This window comes from Myotis lucifugus, unplaced genomic scaffold, assembly GCF_000147115.1.
Source record: "Myotis lucifugus unplaced genomic scaffold, Myoluc2.0 scaffold_3, whole genome shotgun sequence".
In the NCBI taxonomy this organism is placed as follows: domain Eukaryota; kingdom Metazoa; phylum Chordata; class Mammalia; order Chiroptera; family Vespertilionidae; genus Myotis; species Myotis lucifugus.
Window position 1 is genome coordinate 30865478 of NW_005871051.1, and position 15879 is coordinate 30881356.

The window sequence follows — 15879 nt, forward strand, 5'->3', positions numbered from 1 at the left end:
GGGCGCTGCCCCCTGTCACGCTGATCTCTGTGCCGGGAGCCTCGCTGCTCCGCTGATCCCGGTGCCGGGAGGCATATTACCCTTTTACTATATAGAATAGAGGCCTGGTGCACGGGTGGGGGCCGGCTGGTTTGCCCTGAAGGGTGTCCTGGATCAGGGTGGGGGTCCCCACTGGGGTGCCTGGCCAGTCTGGATGAGGGGCTGAGGGCCGTTTTCCGGCTGGCGGGTGACTAAAGCTCCCAACAGCTCCTTTTTTTCTTTTTTTTTTTTTATTCTGGGCCAGCTTTAGCTCTGAGGCCTCAGCTGCTGAAAGCCGGTTTCTGGCCTTTGTTTTTCCTTCTGTATTTGATACAATGTTGCGGTCCGGCTGGCTGAAGCCCGGCTGACTGAAAGCCGGTTTCTGGGGTTTTGTTTAGCTTCTTATTTGCAACATAGTACATAGTTGCTTAGAGTTGCAGCCAAGAGGCCGGCAACTCAGGCGGGGAACGTTAGAGTCAGCCGTCACTGGAACAAGCAAGCCTCCCTGTTCGCTTCAGTGCATGGCTGCCGGCCGCCATCTTGGCTGACAGTTAATTTGCATAAGGATATGCTGATTAGCCAATGGGAAGGGTAGCGGTCGTACGCTAATTACCATGTTTCTCTTTTATTAGTGTAGATATACTTTGGCTTTTTGCAGGTAACATGTTTTTAAATTCATACATGTTTGGAGTGTCAATCGTTTGTTCCTCTTTATTTATTATATGAATGTGCCATAATTGTTCCTTTTCCTGTTGGTGAACATTGGAATTCTTCCCAGCTTTGGAGATTACGAATAAGACTGCTATTAACATTCTCTTACCATCCTTTGTATACTCATACGTTTCATTTCTCTTCATTTCCACTTAAGAATGAAATCTCTGGGCCTAGCCAGCATGGCTCAGTGGTTGAGCATCGATTGATGAACCAGGTCACGGTTCGATTCCCAGTCAGGCCATATGCCTGGGTTGAAGGTTTGATCCCCAGTGTGGGGAATACAGGAGGCAGGCAATGATTCTCATTCTCTCTCATCATTGATGTTTCTATCTATCTCTCCCTCTCCCTTTCTCTCTGAAATCGATAAAAAATATATATATATACATATATATATATTTTTTTAAAAAGAATGGAATATCTGAGTCATGGGAAAAATATATTTAATTTCTTAAGAAACTTTCTGAAGTGGTTGTGCCATATACCAACTAGCAATGTGTGACAATTTCCGACTCTCCTACTCTCTACAGTCCAACAAGAAGTGACATCTTAACGATATTGAGTCTTCCAATCCATGAGCATGCAGAACATCTGCATTTACTTAGGTCTTTTTTACTTTCTCTTGGCAGCATTTTGTAGTGTTAGTATATATATAGGTCCTGCAAGCACTTTGTTATATATGTCACTAAGGATTCCATGTTTTTTGAAGTTGTTGTAAATGGTATTTTTAAACTTTCTATTTTACTTGTTATTAGTATATAAAAATGCAATTGATAATTTAATTTTTTTTTTATTGATTTCAGAGAAGGGAGAGAGAGAGAGATAGAAATATCAATGATGAGAGAGAATCATTTTCAGCTGCCTCCTGCACGCCCACCCTGACTGGAAATGGAACCCTGACCTTTGGTTCATAGGTTGACACTCCATCACTGAGCCACACCGGCCGAGTAATGCAGTTGATTTTTTAAAATATATTGTCATGTGTCTTGTCACCTTACTAAATTCATTTATTAAATTCTGGTAGCATTTTTGTTGTTAATCCTCACCTGAGGATATTTTTCCATTGATTTTAGATAGAGAGGAAGGGAGGGAGGGAGATAGACAGAGAGAGACAGAAACATCGATGTGAGAGAGATACATCAATTGGTTCCTTCCCACAAATGCCCCGACGAGGGCTAGGGATTGAACCTGCAACCCAGGTAAGTGCCCTTGACTGGGAATTGAACCCGTGACCCTTCAATTCAAGCACCAATGTTCTAACCAGTGAAAAACACCAGTCAGGGCTGGGAAAGACCTTTTAAGCATAATACCAAATAAAGAAACCACAGAAAGACTGGCTTAAAAATGAAAGCTAGTTGGACAACAAAATCAAATGCAAGCAGCAGATATTAAATGTTTATTTTGTGTAAACAGCTGAGGGAAGCGATAAGATGTAGTATTGCTGATTTGTTCCTGGTGAGAAATAGTTTGGGGGAAGTTGAACCTTTGTTTTAAAGATGGGTTAATTTTGTCAAATTGTAGAGTTTAATTACTGTGGGGGCATGTCCAGGCTGGTGCACATTCGTGCCCGGCGCCCTCTGCTGGCGGCAGCTTGCAGTGTTTACACCTGGGAACTCGGCTCACCTGCAGGTGGACTCTAGAAGAGGCAGAGTGGCTGGTGGCACAGTTAAAGGCATTGGCATAGTGCTGTGGGGTCTGCAGACCTGGGGAGAGGCATGGAGGTGCCACTGCAAACCTAGGCCTCCTGCATGCCCGCCCCCTAGCTGTTGACCAGGCACATTAGCGAGGCAGCAGTTCTGTCTGGTTCAAGGGTGTGTCCCCAGGGCTTGGAGCAGTGCTCTGCACAGGGTCTGTCCTAGTAAACCTTTGTTAAGCAGCCAGGAGCCATGTGCCAGGCACTGGGGGTTCAGCAGTCACCACTAGTCCCTTACTCCATGGAACTGATGTTCTCGTGGGGAGACCAGCAGCAAACAGGTGACCACACAGCTTAAATAAGGCGTTGCCTGTCATGAGATGTGTTGAGGGGACATGCTGGGTGCTGCAGTGCAGAATAGGTGGGCCCAGGTGAGAGCGGGCTGCCTAGGTCAGGGTTCTGGAGACTGAAGAAGAGGAGCCAGTCTTCAGAAGGAGGAGGGCGTCGGGCCAGGGAGGAGCCAACAGCAGGCAGGCATAGTGGAGCGGTGTCTGAGCCAGGTCGGGCAGGATCTGGTGGCCTGACGAAGGACCCTGAGTCCTCTTGTGAACTCTTACTCCTCTGTGTTTGCCATATCCTAACATGGTGTTTGCTTTTGTTTCCTTTTTCTTTTTTTTTAATTTAAAGAATTTTTTGTTTTGTTTTGTGTTTTTTTGATAGATGAGGGTTACTACCAGGGTGGAAAATTTCAGTTTGAAACAGAAGTTCCTGATGCATACAACATGGTGGTGAGTAGCCTGTGCCTGAGCCCCCGTTTCCCCTTCACGTGGCTGGGTGTCCGTCACAGGGGCCAGCACTCCCTAGACTGTGTCCCCTGTTACCCACCCAGTCCTGGGACTGAGCATGAAATCCCTGATGTTTTGTGGTTAGTGTCACTCAGCTGCAGTATCTGGAGTCCTAGTAGAGAGAGCCTTTTGTGAACAAGTGCTTGTGAGGACTGCTGGACAGTCTGCAATGGGAGCAGCCCCGCTCCTCCAGGGACCTTATGCCAATTGGCAGCTTCACCGTTAGTGCTTGGATATTCCCTTTTCCTAAACTCATCGAGATGGCATATTTTCATTATTTTTTTCCTTTTTGCCATTTTGGGAGGAAATAAATGTTTTTTAATTGTCATTTGAACTTTCATTTATTAAGTAGGATGTTAAATACTTTTTCTCCTTATTAGCTATTCATGTTTTTTATGAGCTGTTTTGTGCTTAGCCTTTGTTCTGTTGGAAAATAGTATGCGAAACTATTTTTAGTTTTCTTAGCTGTGCTGTAAATATTTTCCTTGTTTTTTCCTGTCTCCTGTTGTTGTTCTGTAAAAGTTTGTTTTTTGTCTCATCACTGCGGTCAAGTCTACTTTTCCTTCATGAGCTTTTCATGTTAGGAGATGCTTTAAAGAGGCCTACACCCCAATAGCTCATCTCCGCTTCCTCCAGTGCTCTGTGGCTCCACCTGTGTGTTTCCTGCATCGGGACGGAGCTCTGAGTGGGGCTCTCACTGTGTTCTAACGCTTAGCCGCTTGTCCACTGAAGAATCCCTCTCCCTGCACTGGCTGTCATTATTACACTCTTCGCCCTGCGATGAATGGATGCAGTGCGAGCCACTGGGGTGGGCGGTGGAACTAGCTATTTCCTGTTTATCTCATTTTGAGGGTGGCAGGGTCTACAAACACAGTTCTGTTTGGAAAGTGTGTCTGAATCTGGGTCCACGGTTCTCATGCAGAGGTTTCAGTTAAGAGGGCCATTGACAAGGGAGGTGTCTGTGGAAGGTGTGAAGGGACAAGGAGAAAAGGGTGCAGATGCAGACAGATATTTAAAGACATGAAGTTAACACTAGGTGGGGTGACCATGTGCAGGCCAGGACTCCATGAAAGGGAAGGGAGGGAGGGAGGGAGCGAGGGAGCGAGCTCGGTTCTTTCAGGTACCGCGCCGGCCAGTGATTGAGTCTGCTCACTGTGTTAACTATAGTCAGGTACCCACTAGTTAACTATATTGTTACTCAGTTGCCTGGCCTCCCTGCTTCAGCCTGCAGGCCTCGCTGGAGTGCAGGCTGTCCTAGCATCTCCCTGTCAAATGCACTCTCATTCATTTGCCGAAAAGCAGATGAGCATATTAAACTTACTCTGGACCTAAATCTGTAATCCTCAGACATCTATATTTGCATAGTTGGATGAATCATTTTTTAGAGTCCCGTGATGTCTTAGTTTTTTGAAATCAGGAAGAAAATTCATGATGGTGCTGAGAGAATATGTTTTTTAATATTTTTAAATTGATTTTTAGAGAGAGGAAGGGAAAGGGAGAGAGAAACATGCTGTGAGAGTGAAACATCAATCGGCTGCCTCCTGCACAGCCCCTATTGGGGATTGAACCCGCAACCTGGGCATGTGCCATGACCAGGAATCGAACTGTGACCTCCTGGTTCAACCCCTGAGCCACACTGGCCAGGCTGCTTTTATAGTTTTAAAAGAACAACTTTATTCAACACACCACATCATAAACAATGTTGGACGCCTTATTTCCCAGTACTCGTTTCATTCTTTCTGCTGTGAGTGTAAATGGACCAAACTTCCATCTAGGAAGACGGCAGTGGCATCTTCAGGAACACACACAGGGAATGGCACCACTTCAGGAGCAGTAACTTCCAGCCACAGCTCAGCAGCTCCTGAGGAATCTGTGGGGTCCTGTTGGCATTGGGCAGGAGCGTTGCAGACACCCCCTGGAGTGCACGTGGGCTCCTCCTCACAGCGGGACCAGTCACCATCAGGCCTCGGGGCTTGTACAGGGTTCTGTTGGGGGCACGTCAGGCTTTACCAGCAAGACCAGCACATGTGGGTGCAGGGTGACAACACAGTCCCGCATGGGTGATGTGAGCCAGTATCGAGGTTGAATGCCTAGTAAGGAGGAGAACGAGGGACTGGGTGGGCACGTGGTGAGGCTGTGGTCTGTGACGTGCTTGGAGGGCCTGTGACCTCTCTCTCTGCATTGCAGCCACCCAAAGTGAGATGCTTGACCAGGATCTGGCACCCCAACATCACAGAGACGGGCGAGATATGTCTGAGGTGAGCCCTCTTCTTCCTGTCTTCCACATTTCTGAGCACTGTGTGTGAGCCTTGGATTTCTAGAGGGAAGATTTTGAAGCTGGGCCAGATTGGGAGGGTTGGGAGACCTCCCTGGGGCTTTGGGCTGCACTCACACCTGGCTGCTGCCTCCAGACCTGAGGCCTCCTCTGCCCTTTGCTGGCCAAGGCTGTGCAGTGTCATGCAGCCGCCCTCCGGGAGCCTTGACCCTTTTCCTGTCCTGTTTTAATGAGGCCACATTCCCTCCACGTGGCTGATTTTAGCTAAGGGGAAAATGCCATTCATGAAATCCAGGAAGAAAATCTCCTTTCACTGCTGCTCTGGTAAACACTGGTCACCTTTGAAAGGCAGTGTGTGGCCTGTGACTGCTCCCAGCTGCTCAGACAGCGGATTCCTCTTCCTTTCTTACAGGTGCAGTTAGCACCCATTTCCCACTTTATATGTGGTGCCTCCTCTCCATGTCAGCCTTATTTTTTATAGTTAAGAGTACATTTTATAAGAGCGTACCTGTTTAGAAGGCATCTTCCCTCTGAAGTGTCTGCCCTGTAAGTATTGAAACTTTCAGTTTCAGGTGATAAGTGGCGTCTGGTCCAGCTTTCTCCCCAGGCTCTCACCTGTGCTCGCGTCCCCTTCCTTGCTCAGAACTAGATCTGAGGAATTCCTCTTGTCACTTTTGCTGTCTTCTGAGAAATCAAATTATTAGCAGAGTATGACAGGAATTTAGCAGATGCTAGCCTGCTACAAAAGCCAGAAACATTGATAAGATTAAAAATACAAAAACAAAATCCAAAGCGAAGAGCAGCTGATTACATTGTTTGTGAAAGTCCTTACCAGTCAGTATGAAAAAGGTGGACACCCCACTCTGGCCAGCTGTCCCAGTTGGTTGGAGCATCATTCCTGCACCAAAACGTTATGGGCCTGACTCCTGGTCAAGGCACATACGTAGGGCTGCGGGTTTGATCCCTGGTCGAGGTGTGTACAGGAGGCAGCCGATCGATAATTCTCTCTCACATTGATCTCTCTCTCTTCCTCTCTCTCTCAAATCAATAAGGTGAGGATTTAAATAAATGTTGAAAAGAAAAAGGTGGACATGCCCATGGGGACAGTAGGCATCAGCTGCAAACTAGTGGTGGCACAGGAGAGAAGCAGGGCAGGAAGCCCTGAGGGTGCTCCGTCTCCTTGGAGCTGTTAGGTTCTGGTCAAGCAGCAGTGTGATATAATTCAGCAATGCCAAGCTAATTTTCACCAAAAGGAACCTTGGTAATAAATTTTCAAAATATGGAAAGTTCATTTTTGTGAGGATGTGCTGACCATTCTGCTTTGTCTGTTCCAGTTTACTGAGGGAACATTCGATCGATGGCACTGGCTGGGCTCCCACGAGGACATTAAAGGTAGGTGCCTTTGACCACAGCCCTGCCCGGTGACCTCTCCCTCAGTAACCAGCCACCTGTAAGAACAGCCATGTCCTCTCTGTCCTGTGCACACAGGAGGCCAGGTGCACCCTGCCCCTCCTCTCCCCACCACCCACTACCGCCTGGGGCTGCTCAGGCAAGCACTCGCCCTTCAGTTCCTCTGTCCCCGTTCTCTGCGATGCAGGGGCATGTCAGGTCATCTGCTCTGCCTTTGCCCTTTACCATCTTCATATAATATATAATTGTTGTTTTTTCTTTCTATTTCTATCCCCTACCCTAGTCTTCTATAGTTGTCTCACCCTTAAAGGTGAAAGGTGAGGAGAGTTGCCAGGAGTTGGTAGAAGGGGAGGTGTGACTTCTGTGTGTCCCTTCTGAGCTACCTCGAGGTACACTGCACAGAGGAGGGGCGGCAGGACAGCGGCCGGGTCTGCTTTGGGGAGGGCTGTGGAGAGGGGAGCTACGGGGACTAAATAAATGGCCCACTTGCTTCTACACCATAGGCTTGAGTTGCTTTCAGGGCCGATGTCTCGGTGCCTACGTGAGCCACCAGCTGTAGCCTCCCCTCAAGGCGTTTCTGCAGTGGTGCCCATAGGACACCTAGGGCTTCTTCCTGTGGCCTGTTCACTCTGTCAGAAGTTGTCAGGCGTGGGCCAGTGTTCACTTGCTAGTGAACAGCTACCTGACTATCACCATCATTTTTGACTAATGAAACGGTTCCAAACCATTGTCACCTTTGCCCTGTCTGTGTTGGGTCGACACTGCCCAGGAGAGCACCTGCCCCATGCTGGTTCGGGCAGCTTGGCTCCCAGCTTCACTTTACCCCAGACTCAGCACAAAGCCATGGCCATGCCATCTTCCCCGGTGACTCCTCCTCTGAGGCCGACAGTCTTAGCCGGGCAACGTGAAAGGGCTGTGGGTGTCAAACCAGCCTGTTTGCGAGGCCCTGAGAGCTGGCTGTACACTGCACATGCTGCCCCCACTCAAAAGCAGTGTTTTCCCCACATGGCACCTTTGGCTTAGTCGTGCATGGGTGATAAAAGTTGCACCAACTAAAACTACTTCTAAGTTTGGGCCAGATGCACAGAGATGCTGCTGGGCGTGTCCCTCAGGTCAAAAGGGTGACGCTGAGCAGGATAGGACAGTCCTGGGCCCTGTCCTTTACAGGTTCCAGGCTTCTCTTTCCACAATGCTTCGCAGACTAACTTTTAGGCCCCACCTTCTAAAATAATGCGCAGAAACCTGACTGTATCCATCATATACTGACTGAGTGGTTGGTCTTTCAGAGCCTCTCATTCCTGTTCCTCGGCTCTCAGAAGAGGATAGTAGACACATTGCAGTGTCACCGCTCTCAGAGGACACAGAACCAGAGACACGTGTGGGTCAGAGTGGCCCGGCAGGCGACTGCACCTGACCACACCTCCTGGTAGACAGCTGCAGGCTGGTGTGCAGACCACTCTGTGGCCAGAAGGGACTAGCAGGTGGTGTGGATCACCAAGTAGGCACTTTGGGGGAAGGATACAGGGAAGGCATTTGGGGCCCTGTCCCAGAGTCAGGGGACAATGCAGACTTCCTGTGGTCATGACCGTGGCTCCTCATGAGGTGTGGTCTCTGCTGCCACGAGCAGCCTGGCCTGGCCTCTCACCACACCCTGGGCGTGCCTTGCCCTCTTGGGACTTAGCTTCTGTACAGGCAGTCCCTCAACTTGGCAGGTGCTCCCTCCTGCCATCCCTCTTCCTGGCAGTGCCCCACGCCCTCTCCGGGATGAGTTCGCTGTGGGAACACGCCTGTGGAAGCTCCGTCAACACACCGTCTGTCTGACCCCTCCACCAGCCTGAGAGCTGGTGTTCACCCCAGCTCTGGCCCCAGGCCTGGCTCACACCAGAAGGATGGATGGACAGATGGAGGAGTGGGTGTGGATAGACGAGAGACAGCAGAGAGGGCAATTAAAATACTAGCAGAGTATCAGATGAGAATGAGAGTAGGCCTGAAACAGACAAGCCCCTTGAGCTGGTGAAAGGAAGTCCAGGAAAGAGTCTGATTGAGTCGCCCATCACAAGTCAGTCTAGAGAGAAAGTGGGTTTCTGTCATTTTAATTAACATCTCTTTGAATTAAAAAAAAAAAAATGTCTCCCTTGATTTTTGAAGTAACTAGAGCAAAATTATTAAGACTCAGTGGGATGGTGGGTGATCTGGTCCCCAAGAGGCAACAGATACCAAAACAGCAGAATTTATCTTAAAGGTGGCTGGACTCTGCCGGGGAGTGACAGGTAAGCATACTGTGAGGTCAGGGTGTCCTGGGCAGAAGCTGCCTAAGGGCTGTTACCACCCAGGATTGGACTCGTCGCGGGAGGGCAGTTTCTGTTCTCTGAGTTTTCACTCACTGCCTGTAGCTGCTCACCTCTGGATTTCCCAGAGTCTGTGGTTATAATGAGAAAAGTTGTTTTAATCTTCTGGCTTGGGAAAAACAAAGCCTGCAAAGATGAATTTTGATATGGTCCCGTACATATTTCTTACGGGTTTGAAAGACTGCACAGGAGCCTGAAACTTGTTTTCTTTTTTCCTCATTCCAGGATGTTGTGTGGGGATTAAACTCTTTGTTTACTGTAAGTATATTGACCAAAATCCCAAGCTTCTCTGGTTCCCCTGACTGCTGTTGTGAGCCCATAAGAATAACACTGGGATTAAAGACAGCACCATGTCCATACTGTCTCACTTTTGTGAGACTGGCCCTGAGGGGGTTTGCAGTGACATGTGGGAGGTGACTGGGGGCAGAGCGCCCCCACTCCCCAGGCCAGGTCGGTGGCTTCAGTCTCCTCACGTGGGGGTGGGTCCTCTGGCAGCACCTGGCAGCCCCGCTCCGTCTGCTCTCACAGCAGCCCAGCCCGTAGCCCTGTTCACTCCCACGTGTCCTGGTTTGAGTGAAGGATGATGTGCTCACCCATCTTGAGGCTTTTCACAAACCCAGAAACTTTGAGTCATTCTCGTATTAGTGACGAGCTGCCAACAGGGTTCACTGTCTTTAGAAAACAGCTCATCATGGCAGGGCTGTAGGGCAGGAAGGGGCATGGGAAAAAGCTAATACGGGCACAGCTGAAAGCTGGAGTTTGGATTTTTATATATTGTTATGTTTTCCTTGGGGTTTTGATCGAAAAAGAGCTTTGGAAGAAAGAAAAAAGCTCTGCTACTGTTGGTAAAACCTAAGGTCCCTGCATGAAAATGAGGCTGTCCAGGACAGCCCACGGGACTGTGGCTGTTGGAGGGACAGCTTCCTGGCTCATAGTGGATGTGCCTACAGAGTCACCCTGGGGTGGGGCTGCTGTCCTCAACCTGTCATCAGAGGCCACAGGCTTCTTGTTCTTGATTCTTGATTCAGCAAAATAAAAAACAAACAAAGCCTCAAAATTAGACTCCAAGTCCCCATCTTCCTTGCCTTCTGATCTGATGTCACTTGGCAACACCTGGAACACAAGCAACCAGTGCTTGCTGATTTCAGGACCTCGCTTAGTCTCCATGGGAAGGTGATACCAAGGGGAACGAGCATCTGGACGATTTTCTGCTGGGCCCAGTTGTTTTGCTGTGATTCTGTTTTTGACTTTCATGTAAGTGAATGAAGTGTTACTTCTGGAGCAGCATGGCCTGAGCATGGTTGAAACTCTGCCTGGCGGCCAGGCCTCTTTGTCACAGCCAGAGAGCACACGGGCCCACGCTCATTGTATCCTCCACAAAACCCATCCTGCTTCGTACAGGTGCCTTGGCCCTGAATCGGAAATGATTGTGACCAGCAACTCGCTGCAAGGGAATTAAGGGGAGGAAATAGTGATGGCTCTTTGGAGTTTTCTTTTTTTCTCTTAAAGAAGTCTGGTGTAATCTTCATCCCTCCAAGTGCTCCAAACCTCCCAAATTCTAAAGAGCCAATCCAGATTGCTAATTAAATCAGTAATGGTTATTCCAACCAGTATAGTCATTTTAGGTCAAAGGTGAGGTAAAGAAGATAAGGAATTCTGTGTGTTTGGTGTGGTCTTTGTACACACTGGGTGGGTGTCTTATCTGATATGTACTTTATGTTTTTACCTGTTTCCAGGACTTGGAGTTTAATTTCCCAACTGTAAATGACCATAGAGACTTACAGTTTTTCTTTGTTATATTTTCTTTGTCATACCCATATTTATTTTCAAATCAGGGATACAATCCACAAATTTAGCACTTGCCCTAGGAGGAATATGGTTGTCTACGATGGTCCTTCTGTGGCTTTGGAAAGTGGGGACTCATTATAAAACAAACCTTACTGTCCGGGTAGAGGCGGAACACTCAGTATAAAGCTCAGACGTGGCCCATCTGAAATCCCTGGTGTTGCTTGAGGGTGGGGGAGTAGCCCTCCCAGGGCTTTCCTAAGGTAGAAGGGGGCTGGTGCCCCCACACCCTCGGAGGCCTAAGGCACTGTCCTGCACTCAACTGGGTTCCAGGCTGGGAGTGATGCTTGTGAAGGTGAGTTAGGAGATGAAAGGAAACTACAGTTAAGGCCAAGTAGAAACCACAGACTTACAAAGGCAAAGTTGTTAATCACAAAATGAAGGGGGGATTCATTTTGAAAGAAAAAAGAGAATAATGGGACTTTAATTTGGAAAGCTCATAATGACTGGTTTTTCATTCTCCAGTTACCAATAGCATTAGAAATTAATGTGATGGCTGTTGCCCCCATTTCCACCACATTTTGGACAGTTACATATAAACATGATCCCCCCTTCAGCTATTCATCACCATGTTGAACAAAGTACAAGGTGAGTGCTCCATTTGAGAGGAGCTTCATGGTGGACTCCTCAGCTCCCTGGGGCTTCATTCTCCAGTTTGCTGGTCGGTTTCAGTTGCCTAGTTCTTAACATGAAGACGTGTCACAGTGGAGTAACAGAATCTATCTTTACTTGTGTTTCTGTCTTTAAGGATCTTCTGAACTTCGATGACCCACTGAATATCGAGGCTGCAGAGCATCACCTGAGGGACAAGGTAGGCTGGGGACAGGAGGTCCTGGCTGGTGTGTTTGGCAAAGAGATAACTATGTCTCTGGACTAGATAGGCGCAAAGTTGAGAATGGTGGGATTCAGGACTGGAATTTAGAGTAATTTATAATGACGTATCACAGTGCATGTGAGTGGTTTCAGTAAAGTGTTTGACCCAAGGTCAGACGTGTTTTATTGGGAGAGAATTCGTAGTAGAATCTGGTATACTGTTCCTTTACCTTTAGCAACATCGGAATATAGAAGGGACCGTGGGTGGCGTGATGCCCTCAGTGCCCTCTGGGCCCCCAGCAGCCTCCTCACCTTCCACACCTTTCCCAGAGCTCTGTGACTGTGTAATGAATGGGGTCACATTCATTACTCCAGTCTCAGTCCCTTTTCTTTAACTTTTTCCCTCCAAGTCAATGCATGAAGTGTCACTCATCTACTTTCAGAACCGTTCAATGTCTCATAAGCAGCTCTACATACTTATTCAGCCGTTCTCTTACTGGTGGGACTTGGTTTTTCCCACTGTTTTTTCCCCCAACTACAGCAATAATGTAGTAAATACCCTTGTACACACATCCTTACAAAGCATGTGGACGGGGTCTGGGAGCCGGCCTGTGTGACTGGGAGGAGGCTGGCAGCTTGTTCAGCCTCGCAGGGGCCACGCCGATTCCTTGGCGTGCCCAGCATGTGTTCCATGCAGACTCGGGAAACTAGCGATAGGCACTTCAGGGAGCAGTGGGTTCTACAGTGGAACTGAAGGGTCAGGCAGAGGATGGTGGTTTGGCAGGCGACCTGAGGAGGAGGCTGGGGCAGCACGGGTCTTCAGGACAGGTGCAGGGTGGGAGATGGCTCTGCCCCTGCCCACCTCTGGGTCACCCTGGCTGGGGGTTGCCTGGCAACGCCTCAGTCCACTGCTGACTAGCCTAGCAGGCTGCTCCTGGGCCCAGAGCCTTTCAGGAGGCTTCGTTTATGTTGTACTCCCTCCGCTTGTCACTGCTGCTGACAGGGACCCATCAGCATGTGATTATTCCAGCCCCTGTGGACTCAACCTTGTCAAGGGAAGACAGTGGTAATAGCAGGGCGCACTCTTGTGGAGCTGTGATAAGCTCATACAGATGGCTCTCGTTCTGTCTTTCTTGGAAGGCTGCTTCCTATTCTTTGTATGATATAAGGTCAGGTTTGCAATTAATAAACTTCTCCCCAGTCAGATGGTCCTAAAATCGGCCAAACAGTGATGCCTCCACTTGAACTTTTTTTTTTTTTTAAATATATTTCATCCTGATGTCGAGTCACGATCATCGTGTCTCTGCTCACTTTCTCTTGTAGTCATTGTTCATCCCAAGATTGACCGCTTGAGTACCAAATGAGGTGCTCGATGCTCAGGGGGATCAGTGGACAGACAGTCTCTGTCCCCGTGCAGCGTGCATTCTAGTGGGAGGAGGCAGAGCAGAGATAAGCCATCAACATGGAAGGTGGGGCTGGGGGCCAGGAGTGTTGGGGTGGGGGATGATGGGTGTTGCACTTTATGGAGGATGTTCAGGGAAGACCTTTCTGATAAGATGTGACTATAGATGTGATGTGAGCCAGGTGGATCTCAGGGAAAGTTTTCCAGAGACTGACAGCCAGTGCAAAGGCCTCAAGGTGGGAATGTGCTCCAGGTGTTCAGGGCAGAGCACAGGGGCCACATTACTTGAGTAGGAGGGCAGTGGTGAATCAACAGTATCAGCAACCCTGAGTGGCCCTCCCAGGTGTCAGGCATTGTCCCACACTCTTCCCAGAGTACATTTGTTCTCCTGACAACTACAGGAGGGAGGGCCTCTTGTTAGCCCTTATTCCCTAAGAGACTCACCAGGAAGGGGCAGAGCCCCAGATTTGAACACAGGGGGTCTGGTTGCAGGGCCCACAGAGGGACACGAGATGTGGGAGTTACAGAGGCCTGAGCACACAGGGTCTTCTGAAGGTGTGGACTTTGTCCTGGGTGAGATGATGAGAGCAAAGGGGATTAGGATTAAGCAGAGGCACCTTTGAATGGAGGGTGCCTTGGGGCCTTCACTTCACATCCAGTGAGCTTGGGTTGTGGTTCCTTAGGAGCTGGGAGTATTGTTGGCTTCTGGGCACTGTGGTAGTGACCTGGTGAGAGTTTGCTAGGGGCTGTGGAGCCTCTGAGTGCAGCGCCATCCGTGGACAAGTGCGGGTGTCCTGACTTTGACCATATGGGCCTCACTCTCCCCATCTGCAAAATGAAAGGTCTTGGGACCCCTTCTGCTCCAGCTGCTGTTTGTACTCTCTGCCCCCGGTGCCCCTGGCACAGTGTCTTGCCCATAGTGGGCACCCACAGGGGAACCAGCTCCACAGGTCTCTGGTGGCCCTGCCACCTTGGCTGCGGAAGGCTGAACTCTCAGTGGGCCCTTGGCTCGGTGGCTCCGACTTGTCCCTGGGTTGTCACTCCCCCTCACTAACTTGCTCTTCTCGAATTCCACAGGAGGACTTCCGGAACAAAGTGGAAGACTACATTAAGCGGTACGCCAGATGATAGGAGGGGCGCCTGCAGCGCGGACTGTGCTAGAGGGTCGTCTTCAGCTCTCGAGGGGGCCTCCATCCCAGTCCTCGCGCTCCCGCAGACCCACTGGCTCTGCTGGGTCCTGTGACGTGTCCTGCGGAGGAACCTCTTCATGACTGCCCATTGTAGACAGAGAGTTCCGCATAAATACAGCAAGAAAATGAGTTTGGGCTCTAAAGAGTTGTCTGCTTACCTTAACATGTTTACTTTGTGAACCTGTACTGTATAGGCTGAGGAAATGCTTGAGAAGTTGTAATGAACTCAGAATTGGAGCTTGCTTCTTACCTTCCCCCAAATCACTTCCCTGCACAGCAATGCCAATGACCTGCCAAGAACTGGCAGGTGGGCGGTCCCAAGCCCGCTGCAAACTGTGATTGGATGCGCAGTCTCTTATCTCCTCCCACGAATGTCAGCCCTGCCTCAGTGTCTGAGGCTTCCCAGAATGCAGTCATTCACTGTAGATCTCTTACTGAAATGCGTATTTTATTTAATGTAAGTATATTTTGGAACAGATTTGTAATTTGTACAATTTAATGCTTTAATTATTTTTTTCTATTCTCCTTTAGTTTGTATTTTCATTGTATAGAGCAGACAGAAAGATGTTGGGTCAAGCAATTATTGAAGAGAAATACAAAGAAAATATGAAAGACATCATTCATTCTGTCCAAATGCAATGAGAATTTGGGTCTTAAAAACCAGCTCTTGCTTTCAGGTCTGGGTGGGGCAAAGAAGTTTAGAACCCTGTGAGGCTGGAGCTCAATGATTTGGAAAAAAAAAAGGAGGGGAGCCCTTTGTCACATTTGGCCTAGAGGAACTGGCTGGAGTGGGGCTGGGTGTTTCTGAGGGTCATGTGCTTAGGAACTAGTGTGCAAGGACTATAGCTGCTTATCAGAGACCCAGACCCTTGCTCCTGAGGGACAGGAGAAACCTTGGGAAGCAGCCAAACAATGTCTGATGCCCCTGAGACTACACCTGTGGCCTCTGAGTCTGCTGTGGTTCCAGGCCCGAGTGGAGGTGGTCTCCTGGGCAGTGGAGAGCAGGAATCGGAACAGCATACAGCCATGCTCGGTCAGGTCTGCACACTTCAGAGGCAGCACACCCAGGAGACCCCAGGACCCGTGATGTCATATGCAAATAAATATCTGTATGGTTTTGTCCACTGCCTGCCTGCCTGCCACTCTCCAGTTTGACTGACAGCCTCCTTGCCTCTGGGTTTCCCATCTACCTAGGCTGATGTGTGCTTTTCTTGATTCACAGTATCATCTGATCTGGAGGTCAGCAGGGGGGAATGTAGGCCATACTTCCTGTTTGTGACCAGGAATTGTGCCCATTAGATGGGGTTCCAGGACCACGTCTCGTACACAGAGGGGGAAGGGTCGGGCTGGATAAAGGGCAGGGTGGCATCTGAGTGGTGCAGGCCTATC

General features: G+C 49.1%; 1 protein-coding gene across 7 annotated transcripts in view; it reads left to right on the top strand.

The window, feature by feature from the left end:
• Positions 1-15619, top strand: part of UBE2F (ubiquitin conjugating enzyme E2 F (putative)) — a 34471-nt gene extending 18852 nt beyond the window's left edge. For 4 of the 7 annotated variants that reach the window (XM_023763010.1, XM_023762984.1, XM_023763004.1 and 1 more), the window contains exons 5-10: positions 3083-3150; positions 5395-5465; positions 6817-6874; positions 9466-9498; positions 11834-11941; positions 14378-15619. In XM_023763010.1, coding sequence (XP_023618778.1) covers positions 3083-3150; positions 5395-5465; positions 6817-6874; positions 9466-9498; positions 11834-11941; positions 14378-14428 — 389 coding nt within the window. In that variant the 3' untranslated portion in view covers positions 14429-15619. The remainder of the gene's footprint in view (positions 1-3082; positions 3151-5394; positions 5466-6816; positions 6875-9465; positions 9499-11833; positions 11942-14377) is intronic. The other 3 variants (XM_014464289.2, XM_023762989.1, XM_023763003.1) reach the window with 3 other exon arrangements.
• Positions 15620-15879: the final 260 nt, after the last annotated feature.